Source organism: Melanotaenia boesemani, chromosome 20 (genome assembly GCF_017639745.1).
Source record: "Melanotaenia boesemani isolate fMelBoe1 chromosome 20, fMelBoe1.pri, whole genome shotgun sequence".
Classification (NCBI taxonomy): domain Eukaryota; kingdom Metazoa; phylum Chordata; class Actinopteri; order Atheriniformes; family Melanotaeniidae; genus Melanotaenia; species Melanotaenia boesemani.
Window position 1 is genome coordinate 23,692,098 of NC_055701.1, and position 14,497 is coordinate 23,706,594.

Sequence of the window (14,497 nt, forward strand, 5' to 3'; positions counted from 1 at the left end):
ACACAGAATGACTGACACCTCTCGTTGTCCAATCAAATCCATGTAACTGGGCAGAAAATTGTTACTTTGGACAGGAAACTGCTCTCAAAGGACTCTGGGAAATGTGGTTTTCCAGTAAATGTAGTTTTATCCTGGTAGAAGTTTTGAAGACTTGACAGCAACGTTAAGACAGAATTCATGATGATGTTTTTCAGATGTGAAGCTGAATTTAGGCTGAGATTCTGGATTTTCAGTGGATACCACACACACGTCTATATTTACATAACAGACCTTACGTTTAACCAGATGGGGCTTAAAAGGTTAAAGGTAAACCAGGTCAGCTCTGAATCTGGTTTGTTTTGGTGATCACAGCATCCTCCTCAGACAGTCTTGTTGGTGTCCAGCAGGAGGCGCTGGAGACTCACCACCAGGATGTCAACAAGCTGCTTACCTGGTAGACATCAGCCACAAACAGGGATTCAGTTCCAGGAAATATGTTATCCTCTTCTTCCTTATCTTCCTCACTATGCCTCTCCAAGATGACCACATGTGACGGAGCTGATGGACCTGATGGAGCTGAACGAGCTGGTGGAGCTGTTGGACTTGACGGAGCTGATGGAGCTTGGTTTTCATCCAGCTGTTGCTTCTGTCAACAGAGCAAGAGTCCACTGTTACTGTTGTGTTTTCATAGCTTTCTCCATTAATAGCTTTGTTTCCAAAACATGTAAAAATGGTCAGTTTTACATTTTAGAATATATCTCACAGTCATATTTTATTCTTTACAAGCCCAGTTCCAAAAATGTTGGAATAAAACAAGTCCAGTCCAGACCTTTTACCAAATAGAAAACATGACGGCCACAAAATTGATGGTCCAGGAGATTTTCCATGAAATGGTAAAATGTCTCACTTTCATCATCTGATATATTGTTGATATATGATATGATATATGGGTTGATAAAATTTGGACATCACTGAATTAGTTAGTAGTAGCGGTTGGATTGCTCATTTAGTTTAATAAAACTCAGGCACCATGATGAGTTAAACATGAAGAAATTACTAAACATGTACAACATGTACAAGCCAATATTTTCATAAAAGTATGAAACTTCTCTTGGGATATACAAATATAAAAATTTACAGGAAACCCACTCACGCTGATCTGTTATAGACACCCAACCCACAAACTGTAAGTAATCAGGACTCTATATGACCGGGTCACCATAGTCAGAAACCCACAAGACAGGGGAGGAGGAAAAACAAATAAAAACGCTCTGTCAAATGACTAATATCCATGATGGGCCACAGGGTGGGGAAGGGAACAAGTCACTTAAAGAAACGTGGCAGGGAGGACGAAGACGATTACACAGAAAACAAAAACCATTGGCATGGTTGTATTTCCATACATCACCACAGAAAACATAGAAGGAACAGTGATAAAATACCACATACACACTCCAGTAAAACCACACACCACTGAGACAACCACTGGTCCATCTTAAAGTTAATGTACCCACAGAAAACTGGGGGGTAAAAGTGTCAACAGTTCAACAGGAATATTTCAGTTTCTAAAATATATTATTATCTCTCTAGAGGTCTTTTTGGCCCAGCAGCTGGACAGGAAAAGAGGTCAGAGACAGAGAAGGTGACCTGTAGCAAAGGGCTCCAGGCTGGGAATCAAAGCTGTGGCAGCTACATGGAAGAGGTGTAGTTTCTGTATATGATCCGGCTGCTCAACCAGTTCAGTTTAACATCTCAAAAATCCTTTTTTTTCTTTCTTAAATGATTATTATTAAGTTTAATCCACGTCAGTCTCTCCTACAGTCAGCATGCTGACGATGCTGACTCTCACTTATGCTTATCTTTTCACATAGATCTGTTCCATATACTGAGACCTACCTCCTTCCCCCTTTCATTTTTATATATTTGTATTTGCTCTGCGTTGTTAGGTGTATTTTTTGTATTGTTGTATTGTGGTTCTTGTGTATGCACAGTTGTATGTTTGTATGTATGTGCGTTATTTATTCCTCTGGGGCCAGGTCATGTTTGCAAATGAGAACTGGTTCTCAAACATTTTTTACCTGGTTAAATAAAGGTTAAATAAAATAAAAAAAAACAGTAGTTCTGTGAACTGATATTTTTCCACGGATCTTCTTCAGGACCGCCTCCAGCTGCAGCCCAAACACTCGAAGTAAGTGAGTCAGATTGGGCAGTGGTTCCCAACCTATTTTCCTTTGGGACCCCCTTCATCCAAACACTAAAAAGCCATGGACCCACTGCCCCACCACGTGCTGAAAGTATGCTGGTTTTATGCTTTCAAAAATTAATTTTACTTATCATAAATACTATATTCCTGTAGTCATGTCTTTCCATCAAGCCAAAGTTAAAATAACAACATATAGCTTTATTTTTTTTTCTTAAACTGTGAAGACATTGATCACAGAGGCTCTGAATGTTCAAAGCCTTGGGGACCCCCTGTGCTCTTTAGGGGACCCTCTTTGGGGTAGTCCCGGAACCCAGGTTGGGAACCACGTGACAGAGGATACTCTGGTTTTCTGACAATGTTCCTCCTTGTTTGTAACACATCACCAGAAATGGAGACAGCTTAAATTTTCTTGAGACTCTTATGACAGCATGTCTTCATTTCTGGGACAACGTTGGTGTTTCTGTTGGGTCTCTGAGCCGTCCTGCCAGTTCAGGTGGCATCACATGGACAGGAAGCTGCAGCAGCAGAATACGTTTCACTTCATCTTCAACATCATCTGGTTTCCTGGTTCATTCATGGTTCAGACACCATGAAAAACTCTAAGATTAGCAGGGACAGCAGATCATATCCACCATATTCCAGGTTTTACAGCTGGTTGCAGTTTTATTTTCAAATTCTCAGATTCTGTGTTTTCCTCATCACAGAGATTACTGTCCCAAAACAGTGAGATCCAGCCAGAACCTGGACCACAGTACCATGTTCATAGTGGTGATGGCCGTGGTGTGCATAAGCTCTAACCATCTCTGCCACATGGAGCAGTGTCCCTGCTTCTTCACCTGATGCTGCTGCTTGGTAAAGCTCATCATGTCTGCCCACAGAGCTCAGTTATATGATGGACTTGGACAAACACCAAGGATGGATATAGATGTCCCAAATGTTTGTAGGCAGCGAGAAGAAACAAGAGGAACAGTAGAACCCTAATCCTTCAGATCAGGAAACAGATATTATTATTATCAGTCATTTAGCTTTTATCACCAAAGCGACTTACAGTGGTTAAGCAGTAGCGTTAAGGGTCTCGCCTAAGGACCCAACCGGAAGGTGTTAATATTCGTCCCCTGGGGGATACAAACTCTGGTCTACTGCATGGGAAACAGATGCTCTGCCATCTGAGCTATCCAGCTGATAAGCTGATCAAAGTTCAACAAGACCTAAAAAACAGAAGTTGAGGCAGAGGAAGGACATGTCCAGGAGGGAACTAGAGTCCAGGCTTCAGGACAACAAAATCAAGGAGGTGTGGACTGGGATGGGCACCATCAGATGAAGAGAGGGAGAGAAGAAGAGAGGTAGAGAGGGATTTACCAGCTGAACGAACTTTGACAACCAGGTTTGATTGTTCAGTTTGTGCAGAAATGGGAATAATTTGTTTACTACAGAAATCCTTACCAGTTTTACTGGTTACCATGGTACTGACATTAGATGCATTTTCAGGAATTGTGTGTGTGTGTGCCTGTGTGCTTGCGTGTGTGTGTTCAGGCAGCAGGGGGCGCAACTGACACATCTATGAAGTGATGAGCCACAGCTCACCTGTTGGTCAGATACTCCGTTGCCCACGGTTACCACGCTAGTTGAGACTGATGTGTCTTCCTGAGTACGCTCACACCTGAAGGAGGGGTCAGTCCTGGAGGAGGGCTCTGTCCTGGGTCGACCTGCAGCAGAAGTTTCGTTCATTAACTCATCAGTAAATATTTAGTTTATTGTCTCATGCTTTTGTTTAATTATTCTGATGCTTTCATCTTTATCTATAATCATTATTATTACTATTTTTTAATTAATTTTTTAATTATTTTTAATTAACTTAAACACTTAATAAAAACTTTCACATTTGTTTCTGTCATAAGTTTTTTCTAATATTAATGTATTATGAATATAACTCAGGTCAGATTATTATTTTTCTAGATCAGTCAGTCACATAATGGAGGTTACTGTCTGATGACGAGGTTCTCTGGTGAAGAGTCACTAATTCTGGACAAACTAAATGTTTTTAGAGCCTCCATCTGCTTCTAGAAGCGACAACTTCTCTTTGCTTATCTGCAGCTGCTGAAAGCTATCCATCTCCAGGAGTCTGGAGGATCTTCTGGTCTCATAAAGCAGAGGAAGCAGCTGGGAGCAGTAACAGATGTTTTTTATTGTTCTAAACATCTCTTCATCATCATCATCTTGCTCAGACCATATCAATCTGGGGCTTCACATCAGAAGTTCATTTTGATCTGCAGAACTGTAGTCAGAAAAACCCTCAGATATCAAAGAAAGAGCTGAACCTGTGGACATCTGTCATGTAACTAAGACAAAAAACTGCTATGTTACTGCATCTGGGCCGAACTGGGTTGATCTGAACTGGGCTGGGTTTGGCTGGGCTGGGTTGATCTGGGCTGGACTGGGCTGCATTTGGCTGGGTTCAGGTGGTCGCACAAGACTAGCTAAACTAATGCAGAATGGGAAATGTCTGACCTATAAAACAGAGGAACTGGGCACGATATTATGGGCAATGCAGGATCCTTGTATGTGTTTGACTATGACTGGATGTCAGACTGTACATTGCAGATAGAGACATTGGACGTACCAGTTGAAGCTGAAGGTTTAACTGGCACTGAAAGAGCATTTGGTGAAATGTGACAAAACTAAGTCCATTAAAAACATGTTTGTTAAATTAAAAATTCTGTTATATTTCATATTTGTGGATTTTTAAGGGGTTAATGAAGTGTCTACCGGCTGGAAAACAAGAAAGCCTCAGATAATTTGTCTTTTTTTTATTATTACTCAGTCAGTGTTAACGTTTACTAGCTTTCACTCCTATGATATGAAAACAGAACGGTAAGCAAACTTTGACGTGTGTAGACCTTGAACTGGGACACAGCTTCTGCATGTTCAGAGCTAGTGAGCATGAACTTTGGGAAAAAAAACAAACCCTAATGCGGGATAAAAAATAAATAAATAAATAAAATAACAGCATCAATTAATTCATGCGTTAATGCGATAACGTGCCCAGTACTATAAATTATATTTTTTAAAATAAATAAATAAATAAAATGAGTAAATGTGTAGCTGAGGCTAAATCTCATTGAAACTTTATTTATTTTTCTCCAGAAATTTCAGGTTGTTCATGATGTTTTCTAAAAGAAGAATTCATTACATGTAAACATCTTGATAATGTACTTAATTCTTTGCACTTAAACAAATGGGAAAATGTGAAATTTTGAATATTTTTTAGTTACTATGCTGTTATTTTACTAGTCCGACCTGCTGGGGACCAAATTGAGTTGAATGTGAAACATGAACGAAGATGAGTTTGACTCATGCTGTTTTAGACGATACTTTCGCAGAGAAGTGATAAAGAAGATTTCTGCATTCAATAACGCCTGGCTGTTATAGTAAACTAATGTTCTGGAAAAATGCCTTATAGGTAATTATCAATATCCCTGAGAAACAGAAAACTTTTTTTCATTTGTTCAACATTTGGGTTTGACTTTCATTTACATCTGAAAACTTTATATATCAATATAATTAATCCTGGTAATCCTGGTGATCCAGAGTGCTTACCCAGAGGGATTGCCATGGTAACAGGGAAGCTGTTGTGCATGGTGAGGTTAGCGGGTTCATGTGAGGTTTGGTAGGAGGAGATGAAAACATGGTGTTGTTGAGGTTGTCCAGGTGATGGGCTGAAGGGAGGTGCAAAACTGGTCTGAGTCTTACAGGACTTCAGCCTGACGCCTGAGAGGAGAGAAGAGATGGATACATGGACCAACATGTCAAACAGAGACACAGTATGTACAGCTGATCATCTGTGATCAGTCCTAACCTCTGATGCTCTCCACCAGGCGGGGCCGGGACTTCCTGCTCAGTGGTGATGGTGGAGAGCTGAACTGAAGGTACGGGCTCTTCTTCAGGGTTCGTCTCAGACCGTTGTACGGGACTTTACCATACATACGGCTCAGGTGCAACTCTCTGTCCACCTCTGCCTGCTGGGTGGATGTCTGTATACCTGTGACTCTGAGAGACTCCGCCTCCTGCAGCACCAACAACACAATGATTACCTGTATGTTGCTGATCAATTAAATCAATCACTGTTAGTAGAACAAAATATGACCATTCTTGGTCCGGCTGGCTGACGTCTTCTTTTTTTTTCCATCATTGGTCTTGTTGCTCTGAGCTTGCTCGCAGGCCTCCCTGTTCCTGCAGCCTTCTGCTGTGACGTGACAGTGTCTGCAGACCTGCAGCCAGCAGCATCCACAGAGGACACCTCAGCCTGAGGAGGACCAGAGGACCATTAGTCTCAGGACAGAAGAAAAACAAACATAGTTGTAAGAATTCTTTTGATCAGACAAAGAGTTTTTTAAGGAGTTGTAATTTTACCTTGACATGTTTCGACTGAAACTTCAGTCTTCTTCAGAAAACATCATCAGATGTGTCGTAATGTGTTTTTATCAGCTCACACATTAAGAGGGACCAAACCGAACCATAAGTCATAAACATCCTGGACATGAAAATCCATCACAATAACAACGGCAGTATAAAAATCACAGTATACAGAAAGCCCACACACACCGATCAATACCTTCTCTGGTCTTCGAAATACCCCATAACACACAAACTTTCTGTAGTCAGGACGCTTTATGAATGGGCCAGTATCATCACCGAAGAGGAGGACAAACATGGGGATAAAGATCATATACAACACGCACTGACACACTGCCAATATCAAAGCAAAAACAAAGACAAGCATGAAGGAAACAGAACAAAACCCAAACAAAAAAACTAAAACAGCAACAAGGACATGGTGACCATACCATACATCAGGGGAATCGGTGAACGCATACAGAGAACAAAGAGAAAACACTAAATCAATGCAATTAAAACACCACACATAAAACTCCACCAGCTCTTGGTACACCCATAAGACAAGATTGACTTGGACCAAAAATGCAACGTAATATATGAAATCCCGTGCAAAATATGTGGAAAAACGTACATAGGAGAGACCCGGAGAAGACTTAACACAAGAAAAAACTAACACAAAAAAGAATGTGAAAAGGAAACAACAGGATGCCTCACAAGATCACAAAAGAAAAAGCAGAACAGGTGAACTTAAAATCAGCCACATCAGACCACTGCAAAAGAAAAACCATATCATGGACTGGGACAACACAAAAGTTATCATATCGTTGAGCAACAAATTCAAACGCTGGTTCAAGGAGGCCATAGAAATTTGGAAGCAAGCCAAGAACACCATCAACTGTGATGAGGGGGCTTTCATGCTATCCCACACATGGGATTCTCTTCTGCAAAGACCATCAGGTGGCAGAAGGCTGGTCACACCTCTGGGATGTCATCAGCTCATAAAGACACGTCATGACACATGTCAGATTATATTTTCTGAAGAGTGCAGCTCCAGTCGAAACATTTCAAGGTCAAATTACAACTCGTTAAAAAAACTCTTTGTCTGATCAAAAGAGTCCTTACAACTACAACTGGAATAGACAAAATTGAATCTAGTCACGCTAAAAACAAATGTAACGTGTTCAGATGTTCACAACAGCATCACATGATTTCCAGGACTTCCAAGACATTCACCTGGATGTCGCTTGTTAAAGTATTGATCCAAGTATCCACGGTTTTCTTGATCCAAACCTCCTCAGTCCAGTCTCTGCAGAGGACACAAACACATTCCCTAGTTTTCCTCTCATCTTTCTGGTGTGTCTCTCTGGAACATTCAGTAGTCTGGAAAATGCTTAGGAGACTAATAGCCTGCAGTGAGGTAAATTTGAAGTAAATATTTAGGAATCAGAGACAGCTGTCACTCAAAGTGATACTGATGGAACAGTTCCTGCTCACTGTCACAAACATGCAGGGACAGATATGGACAAAATGTTGCTGATCACATCTCAACACGTCAATAAAAACTATTTAAAAACCTAAATTTACAAATTTGTACAAAATAGCTTCAGAAGCACCTTCTCATTCCGATCCCGAATACATTCACAGCACCAAACCTGTGCTGAAGATATGTATGAAGGTAAAGTCAAAGATGTACATTTCACGGAAGTTTGGCTCAACGGGTTGAGCATCCGGGCTGCGTACAGAGGCTATAGCTTCTCGGTGTAGTCGGCCGAGGTTTGAGTTCTGGCCTGGGGCCCTTTGCTGCATGTTGTTACCCACTCTTTCTGATCGCTTTCCTGTCAAGTTACTGTTGAAAATAAAGACCACAAAAGCCCCAAAAAATCCTTAAAAAAGTCTATTTTACAGATTAAGACAAGGGGATTTTCACTTTGCTCCTTAATATGCAGCACAACACAGCATCCATCTGTTAAAGTCAACAGATCCAAAATTATCTTATATTTTCTGAAGTAAAATAAGAAAAATGTTCTGATAAAGTAAAATAAATCAACAATCTTTCCTCTAAACCTGACAAATCAGAAATAAACATAACACTAGAAGCACTGAGAGCGCAGACCTCCACCAAGTCATCATAAGTTTTTTCCCCTTATGATTGTGGGCATTATTTTTAAGTTAGAAGCTCTAATGGCAAAATTATCCCTATCTCCCCATAGTAAAGAAAAATTCCTGGATTTGGGCGGTGATCCAGATCACTCCCAAAATCTATTACCTAATGTTCCTTATTACATTTCTGAGATCTCCTGCAAATTTAATTAAAATCCATCCATAACTTTTTGAGTTATGTTGCTAACAAACAGACAAACCAACACTGCAAAATACATGATATGATAATGACAAAAAATCACAGCAGAGAAAAACAGCAGATTAGCCTCATCTTTTCAGATGTTAGCATTAGCTACCTCTCAGCATTAGCTGCCTATTAGCATTAGCTATGTGTTAGCTTTAGCATCTACCTCAGCATTAGTTATTGTTAGCATTAGCTACCTATTAGCAATAGTTAACATTAGATATCTGATAGCATTAGTTATTTTTAGCATTAGTTGCCTGTCAGCATTAGCTACCTGTTAGTATCAGTTACATGTTAACATTAGTTACTTGTTAGCAACAGTTACCTCCCAGCATTAGCTCCCTGTTAGCATTAGTTACATGACAGCCTTAATTACCTTACAGTACAAGTTATCTGTTAGTATTAGCTACCTGCTAGTATTAGCTGCTTGTTAGCACTGGTTACCTGTTAGCAGCCAGGGCTTCCAGCTGGCAGTGAAGGATCTCTCCAGTCTTGGTTTTCAGCAGAGCTTCTAAGTTCTCCTCCAGAACTTTCTTCTGTCTCTGAGCCTGACGAAGAACCTGTCCAGCCTCCTCTAGCATGGATGGACTTGAGGATTTCTTCTGAACTAGTGGAGGCTGGTACAGTTGGAACTGAGGTTGATGGATGTGGTTCTGGTGAGACAGGTCTTGATGAAACAGGCAGTGAGGAGACTGTGGCGGTTTACGTTGGGATGTTGTTTGATGGGACAGCAAGTTTTGGGATGGGGACTGGTACTCGTAGGACTGCTGGTCTTGAGATCTCTTCTGGTTAGACTGTCTTTGGTGGAACTGGGAGTGTTTGATTGGGAACTGATTGTTTTGGGAATAGTTTCTTGAGGGTTGGTCTTGATGGGACTGGGACTGATGGGATTGAAGCTGGTCTTCTTGGGACTGAAGTTGGTTTTCTTGGACCTGGAGCGGGTCTGGGGCAGGTCTGATGGATTCTGGTGAGTCCTCTGGCTGCTGGATGAGAGAAAAAAACCAGACCTAAACCAGGATTGATTTTAAGGTTCTTTTACTGGTTTATAAAGGTCTTAATGGTCTTGGTCCTTCTTATTTATCTGACTTACTTTCAAATTATGAGCCTTCGTGGACCCTAAGGTCCTCTGGTACCGGCCTCTTAGTTGTTCCAAGAGTAAGGACCAAACCTATGGCGAGGCCTCTTTTCATTATTACGGCCCTTGTCTGTGGAACAGTCTGCCAGAGAACGCCAGGGCTGCAGAGACTGTTGATGTTTTTAAAAGGAGGCTCAAAGACCCACCTTTTTAGTTTAGCTTTCAACTGAATTTTATTTGATCTTAATTTATTTTATATAATTTTATTTTAATTTTATTCAACTTCATTACTTTTTTAGCACATTATTTTATGAAGTTCTTTATGTTTTTTTTTTGTGTGTGCATACATATGTGCATGTGCGACTGTATGTGAATAAGTGTTTTTTTTTTTAATTGCTATGTTATCTATTTTGGTGTATAAAGACTTTTTTTTTATTTTAATACGCATGAATTGCTTTTTATAATGTAAAGCACTTTCTGTTGCCTTTAGCATGAAAAGTGCTTTATAAATAAAGTTTGATTTCATTTGATTTGTTAGGATAACAGCAACTTGAAACAGAAACTTTGAAACTTTTTGGTTTCCCTATGTTTGGTTTCCATCTGGAGATGTGGTTTGTCACCGGGCGTGGGTGGGTGATCTGATGTTTTCAGCTACTTCCAGTATGATCACACTGATGAACAAAGTCAGGATTCCTTCTGAACCATAACTGTGGCTTGGGAGTAATGAATTAACAAATTACCAATTATACCATCAGAGGGCTGTGTATCTGAATTAAAAGAGATGATTGGGGGTAACAAATTGCTAACAAATATTTGGTGTAAACTAACCTTCACTTAGGTAAACCTCAGAAGTTCAAAGTGTCAGTGAATGCAGCATGTAATGTACAGCACTGGAGAAGAACTTTTGTAACTTCCGGATGGGATCTGCCCCAGGACAGATGCTGTATACAAGGATGAGCAGGCTCTACTTCTCAGATCAACTCAGGTCTTTCAATGTCTGCACTAAAATGTTGGAGATCCTTTACTAGTCTGTCATCTCCAGTGTGCTTTTCTTTGCTGTTGTGTGCTGGAGAAGCAGCATCGGAGCAGCAACACCATCAGACTGAACACAGAGAATGCTGGCTCTGTCATCGGGTACAAACTGTGTAATGACCGAAAGAACGAGATCACGAATACATGCGGTTGAAATGAGTTGATGGATGGATGGATGGATGGATGGATGGATGGGCATCAGATGGCTGCATAAATAATGTTTTGCTAGTAACTTCTAAATCTAAAGGTAAATTCATTAGTACAAGTAGTAGCTATATTAATGCATGCTCCATAGAAAGAAAAATTCACAATGCGAATTTAAAATAAAATAAATAGACCTTATTTATTTATATATATTTTTTAATTATTAGGCCGATTAATCGATTATCAGAATTTCTTTTACTGACAAATATTAGAATCTGGCTCAAAAAATCCAAATTTGTCTGGCTCTAGTCAACATCCTGCTAGTTTCCTCTTTCTTAGTGCAAACTGAACGATAAACATACAAGAGAGATGGTACTTGTGTAAGAAAAGCCAGTTACGCTCACAGCCATGTCATGATTCAAGGAACAGGAAAGAGGGGAGAGGAGGCAGCACAGACAAACAGAGCAACTGGAGCAGCAATATCAACTTCACAAAAAAATAAATAAATAAAAAATACAGCAGAAAAGGTGTGAGTGTTGAACCCTCTGACCAGGAAGGGTGTCAAAACACCCACACTCCCCACGGGTGTAAAGCCAATGGTTTCAACCATCTGACCGAGATAGTTTCAATTGGCTCACCGTCAACAGCAACTTCATCTCAGCGGCCAGACTTCCCATCCTCCTCAGCATCTCATTAGCGCTCCTCACAGCCTCCTGACTGTGACAGGCTGAACTCTGTGGGTGAGAAGCTTCAGTCTTGGAAACACTCTGCAGATGCAGCTCATCTCTCCTGAAACAAGAATAACAGACAGAGACCAGAGGCCTCATTTGTAAAGCTGGCATTCGTACAAAAACTCTTGGACCTCTGTGATGCTTTGGACCTTTGGCGTTACAGAGATGCACCAGGAGAACCAGGTCATGTCAGTCCTTCTGCAAGTGATGACAACACTGGTTTTTAGCAACCAGCACCTTCCAGAAGGAACTGGCTGACAGGTCGGGATATCACAGCCAATCTTCAGCTGTGTGATGCCAGACGTGTTAGACGACATCATTGGTTTGTCCCAATGTTACAATAACTTTCCTATACTGGGGGAGATTGATGAACTGAAGTTGCAATAGGAACACCACGTGAGAATAAGATGAAATTTAAAATGAGAATTGGCTATCATTAACCAAACATGTCCACCAATGACTCATCCATCTGGGCACAGACTGGAGGCTGGAGCCTCTAGAAGTAATGCAATGCTTATGAAACATGCAAGAGGTGTAGTTTTATTGATTCATATATATATATATATATATGTTTCCCTCTGCACCTGCAGGACTTCCTCTGAGGACATGGCTGCTGCAGTGCTGGGTGGAGTCTCTGGCCTCACCCTCTCCAACCACAGCTGTAGCACCACCCACCCAGCTGCCTTTGGCGTATCTTGCCCTCTGACCCGGCGTTGATAGATTCTGTCACCTGCTGCCACTCCTCTGCTTTTCTGAGACTAGTAATGCCCATGCCGTCCCCACCAAATGGGTTAAATTAAAGAATAAACTTTCAAAGTTACATCTGCTGGGTACAAATTCAAATGCCGAAACAAGCGGGAGTAAAGTCTTAATTGATTGTGATTGACTGTGTCACAGTTAACCTAATACAAGGACAAACAGCATTTTTAAAATCAAATTGAAGGTTGCTGTGTCGGCGGCAACTGTATTTATAAGTAGTAGTGACTATCTGTGTCGCTTAAACCTACTAGAATAATTAGAACGTCATTAAACTTTTTGTCTTCGAGTCAGCTAGTAGTATTTTTTTTTTGTGTGTGTGTGTGTGTGTGTGTGTGTGGAGTACATGTAATGTAAAGTTAGTAACTGTAATGTTTGTAGATCACAATCCATATAACTGAAAACTAAATAAAAATATTAGAATATATATCATATCCTCATGAAATAAACACCCGAACAAATCCAATAACAACTGCAAATAAAATAATCAATTTTCCTGTTATTCATCACTGCGTAATTAGAAAAGAACCTGTCAAAAAAAGACATTTCAATTTCATCCCTCGCTACACGTCCCGTCCGTCCCTCATTCTTACAGAATGCTGGAGGTGGGTCCGGTACCTCCACATGAGGCTCAAGTGTGTCATTAACACTGTCATAGAGAGGGACAGTCCACCTGGCTGCAATGTTATGCAGGACAATACATGCACATATTATGGGTCCCTCTGGTTCCACCTGAAAGTAAAGGCATGCAAATCGTCTCTTCAGAACTCCATTTAAACACTCGATTGCACATCTCGTTCTGCTATGAGCAGCGTTGAAGCACACCTGGGCTGGTGTGGCCGCAGAAAAGAAAGGGCGTCATCAGCCATGGTAGGAGTGGATCGGCCATGTCCCCTAATATGATGCCATCCGGTCGGTTGTTTTGGAGCTCTCTGTACAAGGCACTCTACCTCGGGATACGAGCATCATGAACACACCCTAGCAATTTCACCACACAGTTTGTTAAGGTGAGGTCAGCGTCACCCACAAGTTGGATGTTGATGCTGTGCCTCCCCTCCTCAGATGAGGAACCCTGAACACTCTAGTCTGGTAACATGTGGACATGGAGCCCTTTTTTCTTCAAGATGTTTTCACACTATCCACAATGTACTTGTTTTATATGTGTTGTGGCTCCAAAGAGATGTCCTACAATCATAAGTAGAAGTGGATGTTTATGGTTTCTGTGTGTTGTTTCACAATAAATATCACTTCACATGACCCTATACTGGCTCTTCTACCTGTTGTTCTTCACATAGCTGGAAGCCCACGTTGATTTACATACTGGAAATCTGGATTTGGTGATACTGAAAAACAGGATTCTGGATCAGGGTGATCCAATCCTATTTTGCTTTGAACAACTGGGGTAAAAGTAAGCTGGGTTGTGATCTGCGTTCCCCTAAAATGGGATTCCCAAAACTGGATAGCTTTTATCCGGATTAAAGTTTTTGAACCATCAGGCCATGTTGATAAAATATATCATTGGCTGTTTGTTTTACTAGTTTTTCTTCACTTTTTACATTAGATGATCACCTTAGTTGTAGCAATCAGGTAAAGGTTTCATAAAATCTAGACCTAAAAAAGGTCTCATTTGTGCCCCCCTTTTTCTGGTCAGTGCTCCTGCCTGGCACCCCAGCAGAACTTTTCTAGGGCTGAAGTATAAGCCCTGTGTACCACCAGCCGGCTACTGTGTTAGAGAAGGTCCTTCTAAAAACAATACTTTTGGGTAAATATGTGCCGGTGTGAACCATGATCTGCTAGTTTCCTCCTTCTCAGCTGAACCATAAACAAACGCAACAAGA

General features: G+C 40.9%; 1 protein-coding gene across 2 annotated transcripts in view; it reads right to left on the reverse strand.

Moving 5' to 3' along the window:
- The window catches only part of kiaa0586 (KIAA0586 ortholog), a 54,877-nt gene that overhangs the window by 10,909 nt on the left and 29,471 nt on the right, over nucleotides 1–14,497 (reverse strand). The window contains exons 8-15 of one of the 2 annotated variants that reach the window (XM_041971774.1): nucleotides 11,811–11,961; nucleotides 9,366–9,901; nucleotides 7,811–7,883; nucleotides 6,327–6,485; nucleotides 6,039–6,246; nucleotides 5,780–5,950; nucleotides 3,767–3,888; nucleotides 431–625 (exon numbers count right to left, since the gene is read on the reverse strand). In XM_041971774.1, the coding sequence (XP_041827708.1) occupies nucleotides 431–625; nucleotides 3,767–3,888; nucleotides 5,780–5,950; nucleotides 6,039–6,246; nucleotides 6,327–6,485; nucleotides 7,811–7,883; nucleotides 9,366–9,901; nucleotides 11,811–11,961 (1,615 nt within the window). Of the gene's footprint in view, nucleotides 1–430; nucleotides 626–3,766; nucleotides 3,889–5,779; nucleotides 5,951–6,038; nucleotides 6,247–6,326; nucleotides 6,486–7,810; nucleotides 7,884–9,365; nucleotides 9,905–11,810; nucleotides 11,962–14,497 lie in introns of both variants that reach the window. The other variant, XM_041971773.1, reaches the window with a different exon arrangement.